At 40.3% G+C, this 19826-nt stretch overlaps 2 protein-coding genes across 7 annotated transcripts in view; one reads left to right on the top strand and one right to left on the bottom strand.

Annotated features, from left to right (window-relative positions):
- Window positions 1-6884, top strand: part of STK24 (serine/threonine kinase 24) — a 51792-nt gene extending 44908 nt beyond the window's left edge. For both annotated transcript variants that reach the window (XM_051620008.1, XM_051620016.1), the window contains exons 10-11: window positions 263-399; window positions 2979-6884. In XM_051620008.1, coding sequence (XP_051475968.1) covers window positions 263-399; window positions 2979-3015 — 174 coding nt within the window. In that variant the 3' untranslated portion in view covers window positions 3016-6884. The remainder of the gene's footprint in view (window positions 1-262; window positions 400-2978) is intronic.
- A 3476-nt stretch (window positions 6885-10360) lies between these two features.
- Window positions 10361-19826, bottom strand: part of FARP1 (FERM, ARH/RhoGEF and pleckstrin domain protein 1) — a 210041-nt gene continuing 200575 nt past the window's right edge. For 4 of the 5 annotated variants that reach the window (XM_051619945.1, XM_051619954.1, XM_051619963.1 and 1 more), the window contains exons 21-27: window positions 18443-18532; window positions 17242-17324; window positions 16775-16887; window positions 16121-16284; window positions 13672-13779; window positions 12456-12607; window positions 10361-11317 (exon numbers count right to left, since the gene is read on the bottom strand). In XM_051619945.1, the coding sequence (XP_051475905.1) occupies window positions 11236-11317; window positions 12456-12607; window positions 13672-13779; window positions 16121-16284; window positions 16775-16887; window positions 17242-17324; window positions 18443-18532 (792 nt within the window). In that variant the 3' untranslated portion in view covers window positions 10361-11235. Of the gene's footprint in view, window positions 11318-12455; window positions 12608-13671; window positions 13780-14612; window positions 14750-16120; window positions 16285-16774; window positions 16888-17241; window positions 17325-18442; window positions 18533-19826 lie in introns of all 5 variants that reach the window. The other variant, XM_051619982.1, reaches the window with a different exon arrangement.

The raw sequence follows: 19826 nt of genomic DNA, 5'->3' as shown, positions 1-19826 counted from the left end.
GGATATTTTGTCACAATTTTTGAATGTGAGCATGCTGAAAAGGGTATGTGAGTGATTGAAGATTTGTGAAGATGAATGATAAGTACTGCAAAGACTAACTTCTGGATGAAAGAAGTCGTCAGGATGTGAGGGTGTAGAATGAAAGTCAAATCCTGACGTTGTGAACACTAGTGGTCACTTCCTAACAAGATTTTTCATTATATTGTTTATATAAGTATTTATTACTACCTTATTAATATATCTCTTCTTATTTTTCATTCAGTTGAAAGAAAAGAGTGAAGAGTGTGGTGGTAACACAGATTCCATAGAAGAACTGAGAAAGGCTGTTTATTTAGCTGAAGAGGCTTGTCCAGGCATCACAGATAACATGGTGTCACACCTTGTGCAGAGGCTTCAGAGGTAATGAAACTATTTCAGTAAGGGTTACAGAAAATTGCAGATCTCATTCTACAAATATTTGACTAGTGTTACATTGAAAGAATTAATTTATGTTAAAAATAGAGGAAAAAAAACAACTTACATTGCTTACATTTTGTACAATCCTATTTGCTTAGTAGAAAAAAACAAACAAACCAAAAAAAACCAACCCAAATTGTATCAACAGTTCTAATTTCTAGCTTCAGGTGATAGTCCATGTGTATGTTCATCATGTTGGTGTGCATATTGTATGTCAAATGAGACTGGACAGCCTTTTCCCTCTGCAGTCCCTCTAAGGGACATTCACTCTTTCTTAGCATCTGGGTGTATATTGCAGAGGATGTCCGGCGTCACTCGTCATTTCTGTTACTCACTTTAATAAAATGAACTGGTCAGCTAGTTTGTGTTTCTTTCAGCCACCTCCAGAACCAACGTTTTTTTATTACTTTAAAAGGCCAGTTTTCATAAGCTATTTTCTAGCAGCCTAAGTTAGGAATATATTCTTAACAAACACTCAATTTGCTGTTCTTAAATGCTACACAAGGAAAGATCAGGGTATAAATCTCAGGATTACTGATAGAAGAGGCTTTAAGTGCAACCTTGAATCCAGGAGCCCACAGCTGTTGTGAATCTACGCCATCCAGGTTGGATGGTACTAGAAAAAACTCATGCCAATGATTAAACATGGACTGCTACCTTAGAATCATAGAATCATAGAACTATTCAGGTTGGAAAAGACCCTTGGGATCACCGAGTCCAACCATCATCCCTACTCTACAAACTTCTCCCCTAAACCATATCCACCAACACCACATCCAAATGACCCTTAAACACATCCAGGGATGGTGACTCAACCTCCTCCCTGGGCAGCATGTTCCAGTGTGACCACTCTTTCTGTGAAAATTTTTCCTAATGTCCAGTCTAAACCTACCCTGTTGCAGCTTGAAGCCATTCCCTTGAAAAAGATCACCCTGAGTAGGTGTCTTCCTTATACTCTCTCTAACCACAGCTTGGCAAAGCTTGAGAATTCACACCTCTGAAGTTGAGATGCATGATTTCAGCCTGACACTTCGTATTTCAGTAAAAATCAACACCAAGACATCTGCAAATGATGGTGTTTCTTGCTTTCTGGGCTGTTAAGCATGAAGCCCGGTCAGCATCTCTAGTGCTAAAAGGTCCTTATGCTTATTCTCCTTTCAAGTGATTCTTGCAGGCACGAAAGAGTTTCTAGAGCTTCTGTCTCAGTTTATTTCTATTTTGGGTTTCAAAACTGACCCCAGTCTTTCATCAGCCCAATATTTCAGTGCCAGATTTCTGTCAGTCTGGTACACGGCCTTCCTGGAACTGGGAATCTCAAAGACTTTCAATGCTGCAATGGAAGCTGAAAAAATGACCCTGCAGAGACAGGCACTTCTCTTTGGGGGTGCAGGAGATAATCTTACTTATTCCTGTCGTGATAGCAACAGTCATAATTTTTGTTATAGGAGATAAGTTTCAGAACCCTTTATATACTTATTTAGCTTTTTGTTTTCCTTCTGTTCTTCTTCCTTGGACTGTTGGCGATTTTCTTGCTCATAGGGTCTTATTGTAACAGTGGAATCTGGCGCTTAATTTTCTGTGAAGGAGAGAATGAAATATTAACAGAGAATGATTGTTGATGGGTCACATCTGGGTAAATCTTGCGGCAGGGAGATACTCATCTAGTATGTGATTGTGCCTAGGAATCCTTCCAGAGAGTGAATGGAAGGAATGAATGGAAAGATTCCCCCCTAAAAAGGAATTTAAACCATTCCAGAGCTTAGTAGGTATCACTCATGCAAAAAATACCAATTTTTGGAGCTACTCAACTGCTGAAAAGATAGTTTGCTCGTTTGAATACTGTAAGAAGTATGCTCTGTACATCGTTAAGGCATCTGTTGTATCTGCTGGCAATACCCTCTCAATTTGAAAGGTAACTACTGAAGATGCCTCTTCAACAACATGTTTCTCATGGGATTTTCATTCCCCTTATGATGGGTTAAAACTGGGTTTCCCAAGTCTGTTGGAATTAGTTGGGACTGCCAGAAGAGCTGCCCAATAACTTGAATGAGTCCATTTACCTTCCCCCTCCAGTTTTGATCTTTGATATTTTATAAAGTTTATTGAAAGCTTAATATAGTTAAAATGTGTGCTGCTTTTTTTGGATGATTTGAGAATCTGCTTGGACCAAGAAATACAGGTTTCCTGCCCCAATAGTATTTTGGAAAGATTACATTGTAAACTTGCTAAGTAGGAAAGTTGGAATCACAAAGTTTTGCCCCCAGGATACAGAATTCTTACATCATCGTATACATGTGCGTAACACGCTTGGACACAGGTTGTTGCTGTTGGTTAGAAAAGCAGCAATATTCTGCTGTTTAGCACTACAGCTTTTGTCTTTAAAATGTGACAGCAGTGCTGGGTGTCATTCTGCAAGGAAAAAGGCTGGAACTTCAGCAGTATATAAGGGAGTAACTTTTAGTTGCTGCTTGTCATAAAACACCTGCCTGAAAGTCATGATAACTGTTTCTCTTTCTCTTCAGATACTCCCTAGCTGGAGGAAGTACTTCATCCTACTGACATACTGTTCCTGAGCTTTCTAAGACAGCAGCAGTCCCATGGTGGAGCACACCCTAATGCTGTTCTGCCCCTCAGTCAACTAGAATGTCCTTTGGTGGAAGGACATTCCTAAATGTGCAGGAGTGAAAATGAAGTCTCTTGGATGGAGGCAGTCTTTTTCAGCTCCTTAAAGCTATAATTTTATTTTTTTTTATGATAATGCACATATTCCAGGGAGGTGTCTTTTTGTAAAATCTGAAATGTATATTTAGGTTTGTGATAGACAAATTGAAGATATTGAGAAACCTCAGGTATCTTGCTTTAAGAATTCCACTGGGTGATGGAGTATGTTTGTTGGAATTGTGTACAGATATGTATATAAAGTCTTTTTTAACCTAAAGCCTTTCAACGTGCATAAGGAATCACTGTGTACAAAATAGTTAAGTGCTTCTGTAGATAATGTTAGTGGGGTAAATATTTGACAGGCCATAACTGAGTATTGCCTTGCCTTTATTATGTGTACATTTTGAATTATGTGGTAAGTGAATCTTGGTTTGATTTTTGTATGGGAAGGATTTGCCATTGGAAGAGTTAATCTTGTACTGTGGAACCTTCTATTCATACCTCAGCAAAGACAGAATTTTATTCTGTTTCTCCAGTATTTCTTCCTTTAATCTGTATTCTGTGTGTAACTTTTTAATTATGGTACTACTTCTGGTTGTTTTAAATTTAATACACCTTGTCTCTCAAAGCTTTACATTATTTTTTTTTCCCCTAAAGAATAAGCTCTTTCATGTTTTCAGTTTTAAATTGTGCCAACACAAATTCTGAACCATACGTATTGTTCAATTTTAAGAACAGACATCTGTGAAGCTTGTAGTGAAATTCAGGTACAGTCTTTTTTTCACCTAAACACGTCTGAATGCTCACACAAATAAATCTTTAGTCTCTCTGTTGATTCTGAAATATCTCATTGAGATGTTGGCTCTAAGACAGTGGCAAATATTTCTTCATCATGCCTATTTTTATCATTAAAATTAATGCCTTGCAGCATAAAAGAAATATTATCCATATATTGAATATTTGATCTTGCTGCCTAAAACTGGGCTTCCTTTTCCTGAGGGAGACAAACATTAGACAGACTGCAAAACTGAACCTGAGTGCTGTGCTTTGTGTCCTATTATTTGTCTCCCTAGAAAAAAAGTTCCTTCTTGAAAATTCTGAATTTTGAAATTCCCACTGTTCCTGCGAGTGTCCCTAAATAGCTGACTTCAGGCTTTATAAGTCTGGGAGATAGTAACATTAGTTACACAGCTGATGAGGTGGCATTTTTTTTCCCCACAGTATTACTCTGGGGTTCACATTGGTTTGTTTCACCAATGTTTTATTCTGGTAGCTAAGAGAACGTTTTTGCGTCATTCGTAATGAAGAAATGGACAATTTTATGTTTTGCAGGACAGTGAGGTAACTTATTAATCAATTTAACATTGTTTTGTTTTTTTTTTTAAATATAGGTATGAGTTTAGGGACAGAAAGGATTAAAAGTTTAGAAGAGTAGGCATATCTACCTGGCTTGGTACAAAAAGACTTGGGTTCTCTAATGATTCTGGAAGCTGGTGAGATCTCTTGGCAGAACTTCACATCACTATGGTAGCCCTTATTCTATGCATATTAACAGCCTTAATTATCAATGTAATATTTTAATCATTAGAGGATGCTGTCATGTTAACAGAGCTATGAAACTTCTAACCAGGTTGAAACAACAGCTGAAAGAAATGGGCACAGGCACATTCTTGCTTGTAGCCACATCCTTAAACGCAGCGTGTTTGCCAGTGTAGTGAGGGAACGGGTCTCCTTTATGGCTAAGTGAAATTAAGGTAGTTTGAGCAATGGTTTATCACTCTTCTTTGATTAGTATATTGAAATAGGTTGTTTTGTGTGCTCTCAAACAGTCAGGACAGGCTTACCCTTGAGGAGGGAACACATGCAGCTCTGCTGTTGTGAAATGTGCACCTGAGCTCAATGGGAAAGGAACCTGTTGGCATCTCAATATGAAAAATACTGACCCATTTAGTGAGTATGTGCTATTTACTGCATATGGAAATAAGCAGCTGTGTTTGCATTTGAATTATAAATAGATTAATGAAAGCTTTCCCCCACTCATCTGTTAATGTAGAGACTTGAAATTAAAGTGAACTTACTTGGAGAGGCACAGAATTTAGAGATCTAGTGGGGAAATTATGGTTCTGGCTGGAATATCAAAAAATTCTAAATCAGGAAATTAAATTAAATTCTAAGATACGCTATTTTTGAACAATCATTAAAAAGTTACACATGCCTGTTTTTGAGTTGCATTTTAGTTGTGTTCTGGGACTGAACGTTGATGAAATACTTCTCTGAGTAGATTGTGGCAGTAGTTGCTTGGTGATTGTGTCTCTTGGTTTAGGAGCTTAACATGAGTAAGACCTAAAGCAAGGACAATTGGCCAAAAGGCTGGGACATTTAGAAAAAGACAAGACCTCATTTATGGTAGAGATGTGTATTTTTATATGTAATATATAGATTATTTAAATATAGACTATCTTAAACTGAGATTCACTGAAACAAGCGTGCTGTATCTTGAATGTAAAATTACAATCATTTGCTATTGAAAAGCACTGATGCTTTAAAAATCAGATCTATATTGGTAAGAGAGGAAGAGCTTCGTTTGAAAGAAGCACGGCCTCGGTTTCTGGAAGAAAAAGAAGCGTATTGATATTTTTGGGAGGTTGTGCCATGCTATAAACATTTCTGCGCTCCAGTGTTGCAGTGATGACTTCTCTGTGCAGGTAGTACTCCTTCACTCAGTTTTGAATATACTAAGTGACAAGCTATCCCTGTTTATGCAAACATCTCAATTAGTGGAACTGCTTATTTGTCAGGGATTTCAAAATTAGGCAGTAAATAAACCCACAGTTTTTCAAAAAAATAAAATAAGTCATTCGAACTGGAGGCTTGCTTTTTGTATGTATCAGATGTGTAATCTATTTTTTTAACTTGATTTTCCTTGCAGTTGCACTTGGTGGTTGATCAGCAGTTTGCTAGAGCACCAGGGCAGGGTCACTATCCTACAGCAAGCCCTTGGTGTAGGAAGGAAGTGTCTCTTTCTCTGCAGTGTCACGGCTCCTCTGCAGCCCCGGGGATTTTGTACATGTTTGTGTGGGGGGCACGGACGGATGAACCAGTTACTGAGGAGTGATGTAACTGGGAGTTCTGCCCCCACGGGGCTGGTGGGGTGGGTGGAGAGGGAAGGTGAGAGCATGTACCTGGGCACTGCACTGCAGGCTGTGAGGTTGTGTCCTGCTTCATCCACCCCAACTCCTTCATCTGCCTGTGCTTTTAATGTACTTGTGAAACGTCTCTCTTAGCTCTTGGTACTTCATGTGGCATTCCAGCTTAATTTCTTAAAGATCTGGTTCTAGTTTGTAATAGTTGTACATTAGCCTTACTTTTAAGGAACCATATTTTTGTCTTTGTCACCATTGGAGATTCTCAGACATGCTGATAAGCACAGGTATAATGCAAGGATCAGTACAAGCGCACATTATTTTTGTAAGTTGCTGGGGAAGAGCTTAAAGTACAGCACAAATCTGCAAGCTTGCTCTTTTTAACTATATTTTGCAGATGTACTAGTAATTGCACTGAGCATATGCAGTAAACAAATTGTATGTAATTCTGCCTTTTAAAGCATGATTACAGAGGACAACTAAGGCGTGTATCTTGTTTTCTGTAATATTGCTGCCTGTTTATAACCGTGTATGTAAATTTTACTTTTGTCACTCCACACCAACATGGTAAAACACCCTGTAAGCTACATGACCTAGAAATAAAGAAGGAAAAGTTTAATGAAATTTTTGCCATCTGAGTGGTCAGTAAGATGAGACTGGGGGGGCGTCTCCTCGCAGGAGGGGGATGGATGCTCTTGTGGGTTCCTAGCTCAGTTGTTGCCCAGGTGTAAGGAATGGTAAGCAGAAAGTTTCTAAACTGGTGTTCACTTTGTTATCTTAGAGTTGTTTAAACTCAAACAACAGTTTCTGAGCAAGAATGTTAAGAATATTTTTTTCTGTTGAGTGACTTGGTACACTCATATCTCACAGATGGCCTAACACGTGGGAAGTTCAGTTCTTTTCTTGGGTAAGGTTTTTTCTATCTGCACATAGAAGTGATTGATAACATTCTGTTTTGGTTAAATAAGTGCAGTTCCATATGACAGTTTTGTCCTACAGTGAGACAATGTGCCCATTCACAGATGGCAACAATTTAAAACTGCTCCATATTCTGCATCCTGCCAGCCCAGAGAAACCGATGAGGGGCTCATATCAAGTGGCATGAGCTTAACTCCAGACATCACAACTTTAATTACCCATATAACCCAGTGACAAACCCAGCTGTGTTCCTGTAATTATATTTCATTACTATTTTCTCCTGTTTAAAAAAAAAAGGTACACATGGCACACTGCCAGTTTTTGTTTGGTTTTTTTTCTCTTCCACCTTTTCTGTGCCCTGGCTGAGAGGGAGGATGTTTGTGTGCTCTAGCAAGGGCAGTTGCATATCTCGACATCCATAAGTTTTATTTTGAGGGAGAAGAGCAGGTAGTTTGTCCTCTGTAGAAAGGAAAAAAAATATATTTAAAAAAAAAGGCCAAGATCAGGCTTTTCAGGCCTTGCTTATTTCCCTGTTTTTTTTTCTTGGCTGATGGAATTGTGGGATATTGTCCCTGGTTTCATCTCTTAAAACATTTTCCTTGTGTGATTTATTTTCTCTGCTCAGACATTTCTCAAGATTTCTTCAGTCACGCTGTGTGTTCCCCTGCCCGTTGACTTCTTTCAGTCTGTCGTTTTTGGCTGGTTTCAGCTGAATTTTCAACAGGATTGAGGTCTCAACAGTGTTCAAGTGAAATGTGAAAACAGATATGCCTGAGGTATATTATAAATACTCATGCCTTCATAAAAGTTAAGTTCTAGCCAGCAGAGATGTGCTGGAGCAGCTTCGCCTGGTGGCTGCAGATCCCCAGGAGTGCAGGCTGGGCCCGACCTCATGGCGTGTGGTGTGACCTCTGTGGCGGTGAAGTTCTTTGTGGCCATGATGTGAGGCTGCCAACAGATCTTCACGGTGAGTAAAAACAAGAGGAAAGCTCCTGGGGTGACCAGTCTGGGGTTGTTTTCCCATTGCTGAAACCCACAAGGGATGTGTTTAGTCCTGGCTACTAACCTGGCACACAGTGACCCGTGTGCCTCGCTTGACTGGGCAGTGCCACCCAGTGAGCTGGGCTTAAAAGCAAGTGGTTAAAGGTTACAGCTTTATAGTAAGCTGAGTTTTATTCACACCCCTGGGCTTCAACTGATTCTAAGTTATGACTTTCAAGACAGTTGCTTTTATTCTCTTACTATTATTTCAGTTTTGGGTGGACCTTAGGAATAAAGAACTAGAAAAATGCCAACCAATTACAGCTGCTCAACGAAAGCCAATGGAAAAAATATAAATTAAACCTCACACTAGTAAAGAAGGAGAAACCTCTTGTTTTAAACCACTTTTCTGTAGGAAAAAGATGGTACAAAAAGGTGAAAATGCTTTACGATGAATCAGGTGGGTACTCTGAAGCTGCAGCCACAACCTAGCTAGGTCTCTACTGTTCTGAGAAACAGAATTCTATCTTGATTTTTGCCTTGAGATTTTACAGAAAAAATGTTTTCCAAACTTTGGATGAAAATTAAACATACCTAGAAAAGGTGTTACCTGATTTCAAGAATGTAAATAAAAGCCTTTCTTTTGTGTGCTTGGAATAAACTACTGCAGCAGACAGTGAAGATTGTACCCCACAAGCCCTAGTGAAATAAAACTCAATTTTAGCTGAATTGAGGGTATAGCCCTCAATATCATTTCCATTAAAAACCTCCCACAAAAATCTATTATTTTTCTCAATAGATAACAATTGTAAAGGACAGCTGTAGGGACCAAGCTGGTAAGGCTTTGCAGATATTATTTTTACAGCACAGTAATATTTGGGGGAGAGGGGGGGTGTGTGTGAGAATAAGGTGTGCAGGCCCTTACTGTACTTCATAGCAGCATCATGTGCTGTTGCTGCTTTAGCTTTGTTCCTCCAGGCCTGGAGGCTGCTGCTGAGCTCGTTACTCCATGCTGTGTCATTTCCCCTTTTCATGACTGCACAGAGAGTTGTTCACATTCCTGGTCAGTTGTGGAGCACTGTAGTTGCTGTGCACTATTGCTTTGCTCGGGTTGTTTAATTCACCCTCTTTGGCCCTACAGAGGAGGGACATGGGCTTGGAATGGACAAGCCAGTGGGACCCCAGCTGGAAGAAAGTTCTTCAGATTTTTTTTTTTTTCTACCGCCTTTCTAAGTTTATCATGTTATAAATGGATAGAGGTGATGTGGTAGCGTAGATGTCATGACTATGTCCGACATTCAGGGGAAAAAGCTAAGGAAAATGAGCAACTGCAAGGAGTCCTGTGCCCAGGGGTTTGAAGGTTTCCATGCAGCTGAGGAAGTGTACTGAAATACTTGTGTCCCTTTGTCAGTGTGGCCTGGATTTGGCCACAGGGACTGCTCTTGGTCAGGCAGGAGCCCGTCCTTTTCTTGGATGGTTACAGGTATATTTGTTTTGGAGGGGGAGGGTAGAAAGAAGGCTTTATTGTCTTGAAACAGGGATAGTATGACAGTTCTGTGAGGTATTTTATTCCCTTTTGTTGTGAGAAAAGCTGCAAGCCATTTTATACATCGCACATAGGTAAGTCAGTAACAAAGTGAATGGTTAGATGAAGAAAAAGCAGGGGTGGAACTGTCCCACCTTCGCTTCCTGTCTCTATGTTTGGGCCCCCTCTGCCTGGCACCACGTTGCCTCCGAGACCCGTCACAGCACTGGGTGAGTCTGCAGCACGTTCAGCTTCTGTTAACACAAGTTCTACATCATCCTCATGATGAAGCACTTCTTAAACCATAAGGAAAAAAGCATCTAAGTATAGCAGACTTGGTGCTGCCAACCTTCCCTGTGGGCCAGCAGCTTATCGAGCTCCCGGAGCTGGCTAACCTTAAAGCCAGCTACATGGGACGGGTGCTTCCCCTGCTGGTTGCAGCTGTCACTGTCTGCACACTGAGCAGAAGGGTCAGAGCCAGACAGACTGAAATTCCAACAACAAACTGAAAGTCGCTCCAGGACGTGTGGCAGGCAGGATGAATGCTTAGGGCTTCAGTAGCACCTCCAGCTTCTAGCACTTTAGGTACCAAAACCACCCTTCAAATTAACAACAAAGAGCTGCAGTTCTCATAGCATACAGGTTTTCTTTCAAGTTGGTAAAACAAACAGCAGAATGTCACCACAGCCTTTAATTTCTTCTTGTACATACCATTCACAGTACATTAACAGCCCAAATAATATTGCACTGGATTATTGTAAAATTTTTCATCTTGCAAGTAGTATTCACTTTTCAAAGCCAACAGATGAACAGTTTGGTCAACTTGCACCAAGAAAATGGTTAGATAAGAATCCTATACTTTATTTATACCACATGGATTTGTAACCCCAAAGGGAAATGAGAATGAGCTGTAAACTCTTTTCTTTGTCAAAGATAGAAAATTAGTAATTCCTTGCTGATTAAGTGTAGAAAGACTGGGGGGTGGGGGAAATGAAATCTGAAAGTTATGGCATTCCTGTTAGACTGCCTGCTGTATATATAATTATACTGTGAAAGTCCATCTACATTTAAAAATCCAGCAGTCTACAGATTAACATGGTAAAAAAAATAATATATTTTTTATGAAAAGAGAAGAAATAGTGTTTGCCTCAGAGAAGAAAGGTTTCAGATGGTGGAGTTGTCTTTTTTCTTTTTTTTTTTTTTTTTTTTCAGGTGCAATCTTTGAGGCAACAAAATGTCATTTGGCATTTGGCACTCTAATAAGGACAATATTTTAATACTGGCACAAGCTAAAAACAGCACAGAATGACAAAATACAAGACATGAAACGAACCGCAGCCACTGGGATGATGGTAAGCTAGTTTGAACACATGGAGAACTTAAATAGTTTTGCTGAGGAATTGTGAAAGTTTCTGCAAAACCATACTTAGTTTTTCCTTTTCCTTTACCAAATTGTTAAGTTTTACTAAACTTGGAGGGAGAAAAGTGTTGCAAACGTCCTCTACAAAATCAGCAGCTGCTGGACAATCGGCAGGGCGGCTCGTTGGGCCGTCAGTAGGTGTGAGGCTCTTTGTGACTCAGAGCTCGAGTGCGTGAGGCAGAGCTGGTGGCACTTCGGATCACTTCCATCCATCTGTGAGCAGGCACAGAGAGAGAAGCAAAAGAACAGTCAATTGACTGGAAGTGTTCTTGGAAGATACAGGCTGTGCTATCAGCTGTACACAGCTTTCTTTTCAGTGCCTATGGGAGCATCCTGCTTGCCACTTTACTCCCGAGTCTATCTGAAGTCAAGAGGCTCTTGATCCAAATGACTGCCAAACGCATGTATGAAAAGAGGTTTTGAGAGGATAAACGCAGGGGATGAAACCCAAAATTCATCAGCTTAGTAGTGGTTTTAGTTGTTCTGCTGACACCAAATCTCTTTTTTTGTTCTGGATGGTCTAAGTTATGAGCAGTTGAGACCAACCACTCTTTATACTAGACGGAAAAAATGTAATTTAGCTGCAGTTCCTACTTCCCTTTTTCCTAGAACTTAGAAAGGGTTTTTGTGTTTTGTCCTATTCTACTCATTTATTTAATTACCTCTTTCCCACGCTTTGGCTTATTTACAGTTTTAGACTGACATGGCTAAAACTCAGAAATCGCTTTCTTCAGCTAGATAGGACACTAAGCTTTTTGACACATTAATGCTTTATATGAAAGAGCTGAATTAGGTCCCAGTCTGAACCTCAAACCACAATTTAGGAATAATGCCCGTTTCCTGGCTCTTCATGTATCTGAAATTCAGTGGGAAGTGTCAAAATTACATGCTGACGAGGCAGAGACACGTGAGAAGAACAGCCTCTTCTGTGAAAAATTGCAGATTTGTTTCGGGTGTGGATTTTCCATCTGGTTCTACCAGAAGAAGTGAAGTAACTCTGCACAATTACTGTCCTGTGATCTGTCTATATGCTTCCTGAAGTCTCCTATGACGAGCTCCCCATGCAGCCAGCCTGATCAATTTGGATAATTCTTGCACACAATGCAGGATTTGTAGTGATTACTGTTACAGCTACCACATTATTAAAAAAAAACCCAACCAAAATCCGCTTAGTTCTAGCATTATCAGATTGAAAATGTCTTTTAACATTTTAAAGGATTCTTTCTGTAGTTGTGCTGAACTACTTGCCTGTATTATTGAATCAATTTACTTAACTTGGCATCTACTAATCTCGTTTGGGAAAAAAAACCTGGAACTTTACAACATTTGCTCTCAGAGAAGACAGACTTACCTTTCAAATGTGTATTCACTTTCAGCCCTGAAGTAGTACACGTGGGATTTGAAATGTAGCTTAAACACATAATCTTTGTGAATGTTTTCAGATTCAGAAGGAATGGTAAGTGAATATCCCAGTAAAGGAAGGCTGGCTAAAGGATGATTGTCCTGAAAAGAAATGGTGGAAAATGCTGTGAGATCAAGTGCTCTTAAGGAAAACAAGCACTTTAGTAAAATGGAAGATATACACTCATTTAAAGGTCATCATCGTGTTCCCACGTGTACGGAAAAAACACCAGCTTTATACAATGGCAATGATCTTTACTGTCTGGTAGTTCCAGCTTGCTCATCTTTATGGAACCCTTCTCATAAGGATCTGCTGCAGGCTGATCCTACCATTGTTTCAGTTGTCTGAAATCTTGGACTTTCCCTATCTTCAAACTGACAAACATAACACTCCATTATCTGGCACCTGCAGAGCACCACGTGTGTTCAACCTAGGTTTGCAAACCCCTCCTCCTCTAGAAATGTAACAGCCACCCTGCAGCACTCAGTGCTTATGTTCTTTTACTTCACACATAGCATGTATGAACCAAAAATTTCTTTACCCTGCTTGTATGTAGAATATCCTACAATTAACTTTTTTTTTTTTTTTAAGTGCAGAAACTCCAGCACCAAGGCTCTCTACAGCAATGAAACTATGATGTAGTAATTGGAATTATTTTGTGCTTAACAGAGATTCAAATGTCCAACAGATTCTAGACAGAAAACCCCAGCTTTTGCAGTGGGACATTTGCTCAAATGGATTCATCATTGGCCACTCTTTCTATCTCTTAATTGTCAGTGATAGTGAACAAAGTTTCCAAGTCAGGACTTAAGTTTTGAATTGTAATAATCTCAGAATTTGTACAAGAGAAAACTCTTGTTTGAACTCGCACTGCAGTTTCTGAGCAGCAGGGATTATCTGTTGTACTTTCAGGGATGTTATCTGCTGTGACTGTTCCAAGTTCCAGGAAACAAGCACACGTCCTTCAGATGGCAAGGGAGCAGAAGGGAGAGAAGGGGCTCTGTTTCGCGTTCCATCAGCAGGAAAGGCTGTGTAGCCGTGCCCTCTGCACCTGCTGCTCTTGCCTACAGACATCCATGACTGATGTCCTCTTTTTCTCTCTCTGCTACCACCTTCAAAAACCAAAAGGTCTTCTCCAGCCATGCACGATTGTGCAGTCTGTTACCTGGTGCGATTTATAGAAGAACATACAGAAGTTGGTGAACACCACCCAAAGCTTCTGCCACCCGTTGCTGTTTTTGAATTTTCTTAGGAGATTTCCGGACAGCTGGTTCTGAAACAGATCAAAAGTAGCCAAATAAAACAGTGAAAGGCACCTGCAGTTTCATTATTGCTTTTATCTGGTTGTATGTGACCTTGTTGTATATGAAAATGTTTTGGCTGAATGGACGTGTTTATTCTTCTGCATTTTTCCACTGCTAAGTAATATTTTTTGTAACGTATTTTTTTGCTTGTTTCTGGGTACTTCCAAAAACTTCAAGCTACTACACTTACTTTTTTAAATTGAGGTGGATTTCAGGAATATATTACTAAACCATCAGTCAGTCTTGTTACCCTACTCTGTGCTGTTTTTAAAATGATACTTAAATACAGTAATGGAAACAGAAAGTCTGACATGAATTTGTGATGTAAAGGAAAATTATGACATATTTAGAATTGCAGATAAGAGATTGAGCTTTCAGTACCCAGTCAGTTCACATGGTAACTTTTCAAAGATTTCAAAAGCAAGGGCCCTCAACCTTATTCTTAGCTGCTCTTCACACACTGAAGATGTGAAGTCCAGCTTTGTCGTGCCTTGCAAATGAAGGGGAGCTCTCAGTAAATCATTAATTAATTTCCACTCCTTGTTGAATCTAAGGACTCTCATCTGGATCAAAATACCTGTTTACCTCATTCTCCTTACACAACGCAGAAGCCAAAGCTTAATACTCCAAGTCTGGTGGTTCTGACTTATCTGCTACAAATGAAATATTCTTGAAAACATTCTGTTTTCACCAGTCTTGGCTAGACATTCAAGCCTTTGCCTTAAATCGTTTGATATCTCTGCTATCTGGACTGCTGCCTCTTTGCCCTAAGTTACAGGTGTACTCCTGTGTTTTCTGTTACCTCATTACTCTGGAGGATATCATAAAAGGACAGGCTTTGCATTCGGTACCAGCAGACATATGAAATGGAAACAGGCCGCTGATCACTGATCAGTCCAGCAGGTAGGGAAGTACAGTCACTGACAGAGAGAGGATCTTCTACCACAGGAGAGACAGAAAGGAGGGAGAGACACAAAGAAAATAAACGATAATGCAGAAGTGAGAGGCACCAACAGAATGATGTGAGCATGAGCGTAACCTGCCACGCATGGAACAGCAGTGGAGCTGGAGATGTTTTCACAGAACAAGGCAGATCTCCAGGGTGTGTCTGGTCTTTGCTGCTTTGTTTACATTAATTTGAGGCACAGGGAGGAAGAGAAATAAGAAACAATGAGCACTGATCTCAGACCAAGAGTTATGCCTAGCTAAACGTTTTAATCATACGAATTGGTCACTGGTTTACATTTTATATCTATTTATAAGGAGCCCTCTGCTTTAGGGAAAAGTATGAGACCTTGTTCTGTGCCAAACCATTCCTCCCTTGTAGGATATCAAGGTGTAAAGAGCAGAAAAACCCACCTGCACGGGACCAAAATAAGGCTCTACAGTTAGTGCTTTCTAGTACAGACTCGTTCTCTTTGCCAGATTCCAGCAGCTCACCCTCTGTTTAAAAGCAGAGGTGGTCACACGAGCTAGGAAGATCGCTTCTCCTCGCACCTCTACCTTCTGTGTCAGTGTGTCTTCTCCAGAGCAATGGTGACCTGATGCCTCGTGAGCAGAAGCCAACTTGGCTTCAAGATCCCATTTTCTTTAAGCGTAAATTTCCATCTGATGAGGACTCTGATAAAGTACTTGGAAAGCCCTGGAGCCTCTCTTGGATGAAGGAAGAACACCTAAGCAGGCTTACCACCTCATCCTAAAACCTATGCTGAACACAGAGTCTTTCATTTTAATCTTTGAAAAGTCAATGTCTGCATCTCCTCTGTTGAGCACAGAATTAATGAGTGTGTATCAAATTGGCTTAGCTGTGATCAGGGGGGGAAAAAAGGATTTTTATTTTGAGGTGGAAAACGCAAATAAAGAAAAAAGCAGATGAGGTTGAGCAATGAGACAAGGTTCCAGGAAAGATGGCTAGGTAAAGAAAGTACGTTAGTAGTACACACAATTACAACTCTGGCTGCAGCAGCTAAAGACAATATCCTTTCAGCTCAAGCAACGACTTAATGCTTCTGTAACTGAAAGCATTAAGACAGTTTGACCTGCTTTTAATGTCAAAAAAGCATCAGCATTTTTTTGGGCAGTTACTTCCATGAAAATGATGGCTCCTACTGATTTTACAAAGCTGCACTAAGGTACTGGATACGTGTATCCGGGCTGGTGGTTTATGCCACCATCTGAGGACACGGGAGCGAGTTTAAAAGGTGCGCCTGAAACGCCCCCGAAAGGAGACTTCTGGAGAAGGAGCAAAAAGGACATTGTCATTCAAGAGCCAGTCTGGAGCTGCAGTTCAGATGGTTCTGAGGCAGATACCTCCACAGCAATACTAAAGTCGATCATTGAAACACTGGTATTTCTGTGCCAGCAGACGTGCACCGTAGTGTTGCCACGGTGGGGCGACTGACGTTCGAGTGAGGTGCGGGATGCACTGAGGTCGTCCTCAGATTCCTGGTCTACAGAAGTTTCATCAGGAGACTCTATGAAATGCAGGGAAAAAGCATCTTTCTTCCTCTATGCAACAACAGATATATACTTGGAAATATTAAACAAATCAATTCTGTCCACAATATTGTGAACTAATTGCAAAACACACTTTTAGCAATAGTTTTGTGCAGATGTTAAGTAGTTTTTTTTATTTTTCTTTTAAATGTGTTTCTGCAAGTGTTAGAATCAAAGGCTAACCACCGTGCTTTCTGTTGGGGCTTTTAATACCTTCCAAGGACAGGCACTGCCCAAATCTTGTTAAAAATCATCATGCTTAAGTCACTTCTCTGTTCAGTGAAACTTTCTGCTAACATCAACATTAAAATGGCACATATATAAGTATTTACATATATATATTTATATATAAATCACCTTCAAATGTCAGTTTGACCTGTGCCCAGCATTTTTTACCACTTTGCTTAGAAGCAGTCACCAGTCATACTGACATAAGTGAATAAAACCTGCTCTCTGGTGTTTACTTACTATTGTCAGGTGGGCTGCTAGCCAGTAACTCTGGGGCTGGGCCACTGCTCTTCTCTGCCAGGTCTATTGCCATCTGAATGTCCTCAGTCCATTTATCCATTTCAGCTCGGGTACTAACAATGAAAATTCAGGGTTCATTCACTTGCATACAGGCTGAAAGCAAACTCCTTAAGAAACACTGACAAGCTGGGCTTATTTTTCACTTCAATAAATAAATCCAGACACAAGGTGCTGGGTTTTTTTTTCCCCTGCTAACTTAGTTTTAGCTCTGACTTGCATAATTGCCACTTTGTTTTGTCCCATTCACCATTTTTTTTAAAAAATGCTTTTCACAAAATACTATACCTTTGAAATTATTTTAGGAGCAAACCCAAACAAAATGATGCCTCTCTGCTTTTCTGTCTGTCCCACTGTGAAAGCTGCAGAGAAATACAGTTTACATGTGTATGTTGTCTCCATGGAATTACCTTGCGGCAACAATGATGGACTGGTGTTGACCTCGTAGCGTGAGACAATGAGGAACCCCCCACTCCTCTTCACTCTCTTCTATCTGAGAGATAAAAGGCCACATGCAATCAGATGGCAGGAATTACCTAGTCCTTAAGGTGAAAGAGTGAACTGAACAAGCTCCTACCATTGGGGAAAAGAAGACTGAAGAGAAGTGTTCACAAACAACATTTTGACCCAGGTATTGAGGAAAAGATGGTGGGTTGCAGGTTGAAAAACCAGGAAGTTCTGCAATAACCTCTTAAACCAAAAGCTTTGTCTGCTTTTTGTACAAAAACAAAACCAACCACCCGAAAAAGGAAAATAGTGGTATTTTTCTCAGAAGAGTGATTCATCAAACCAAAGGATATGTTAAAGGCTGGGAGTGCTCTGGACACTGCAGCATAACACAGTCCTGTTGCAAACAAGTTCCAATAATGGGAAGAGTCCTAGGAACACCAGATAAAACCTGAAGCCTCACAGGTGTTCAGAGATACTCAGCTGCTGTGGTTGTGATGATCTCACTCAGTCCTCAGGAAGACAGTATGGAATAGATACAAACCCATGAGAAATGCCAACAAAAATATGGAGGGGGGAATGAAAGTGTTTTGAAACTAGCAAAAATATTTGTGAAATAATTTAAGAAGAGGTAATTGGGTGCTGTGGGCTTGAATTGGCTGTTGTCCAGAAGAATTGCAACAAGTGTTCCAAATGACATATTGCTGCCAGTTTCCCACTACTTTGGCTTTAAGATACAGAGCTGAAAACATCAGGAATTGTTTTTTTTAATAGAAGTTGGATTTTTACTACTGTTTACTTGCCTTGCACAGTGTGTCTATAAGCAAATGGTGATGAATTACTTGTAAGAATCATGGTTAAATTTCTGGCTTAAAAAAAAAAATCAAGAACCTTTCTCAAAAGCAATTTGCACTATGACGAAGCTGCCCCCCAAAAAGCTCCCCCCCCCACTTTTGTTATATCACCTTTATGGAGCAGGCTGCAGGAACACATGCCAAACCCAACACAGCCCCATCAGGCACTGCAGAGTGTAACCACAGCTTCTCTGAATCAGCAAACAGCCTTTTGCTGCTGCTTTCAGTCCAGCAGAAAATCACCAGGCAGTTAAGATGAGACCACAAATGGTATTTAAGCATGAATCCCTTAAGTTCTCACAATACTTACTGTCATGCCATACAGTGGAAGATGCCCGTGAACTTTAAATTGATTTGATGCTGTCAGGCCTCTACTTGTGTACAACAGGATATCATTAAACTAAAAAGCAAAACCAAGCATTATTAGAATTATGGTGCCATGTATGCATGTAGAAAAAAAAAAAAAAGGAATGGTAAATACAAGAAAGCTTGTCAGTACTGGCTGTCTATTTATACAGCAGTTCTAGTACATGAATCCAAAATATTGGCTTCTACAATATTCCAGAACCTGGTATTAGGACCTAGAATTTTCCCTGCTTTCCTTCCCAGCAAGTCTCAGGCACGTTCACACAATTCTCCACTGTGTATCTTCTGCCCCATCCCTGGCAGTGTTCAAGGCCAGGTTGGATGGGGCTTTGAGCAACCTGATCTAGTGGGAAGCACCCCTGCCCATGCAGGGGGGTTGGAACTAGATGATCTTTAAGGTCCCTTCCAATACACTTCGAAGCTATGGAAGATAAGTGTGTTTCACCAATATTTTCTTCTGATTTGTGTGGAGAGCTAAGCAAGGATGCCTGAGAGAGGTGTGTCCACCTTAACTCTTACAAACTAAGTGCCCATCTATTAGTCTCCATACTCAAAAGGAAGGTGGGAGACCTGGTTTAGGGTGGCTTTAGGTTAGAAATACCAACAAGAGACCAAGTATCTAAATCTGTGGAGCTTCCTGCATGTAATAGCAGCTGTTAAAAGCAGGTCAAATGGCAGCCTGCAGTTTTTGGAGGGCCATAATACAATTCTTCCCTGTGACAACTGGGTCAAAGGATTTTTTTCCTCAAAACAAAGAGTTGCATCAAGAAAATCATAGTCTGTGGTGTGAACCAGAGCTCGGAACATCAATAACTGAATAGCAATAACCGATGAAGCTACACCGATCAGCCACTAGAGGGGGGTTTAATTTTGCCAATGATTACAAGTCTTTGAAAAAGGGAGGAGAGGAGAGAGGAGAGACAGGAGAGAAGGGGGAGAGAGACAAAAGAAAAGAGAGAAACAATCTGGTCTGCTCCTGTGGATTGGAGACTAAGTGAGATCACTGTAACCTGAAAATGCTGTGAGTGATGGTGTGAGGAGATAACCTTTCCTAGAGCAAGATACAAAATGTATCTCCAGGTAAAGGCAGGTTCTTCCACACACTGGGAACTCATGGACTGAAACTGGATGGTTCTGTAATGTGTCCTGAGAGCATTATATGGAGTATCATTCATATCACCAGGAATCACTCTTTATCTTATTTTCTGGACATGATCACTAACTTTAGTGCCCCTTTTCATTTTATAAAGATTCTGCTTTTATTTAACACAATGTTGACAGGAAATACTATTTTGTCATGATAGTCACAGTGTCATCTAAAAATAAGT

The sequence above is a fragment of the Apus apus genome, chromosome 1 (genome assembly GCF_020740795.1).
Source record: "Apus apus isolate bApuApu2 chromosome 1, bApuApu2.pri.cur, whole genome shotgun sequence".
NCBI classification, from domain to species: Eukaryota; Metazoa; Chordata; class Aves; order Apodiformes; family Apodidae; genus Apus; species Apus apus.
This window is presented reverse-complemented; position numbering and strand designations above follow the sequence as displayed.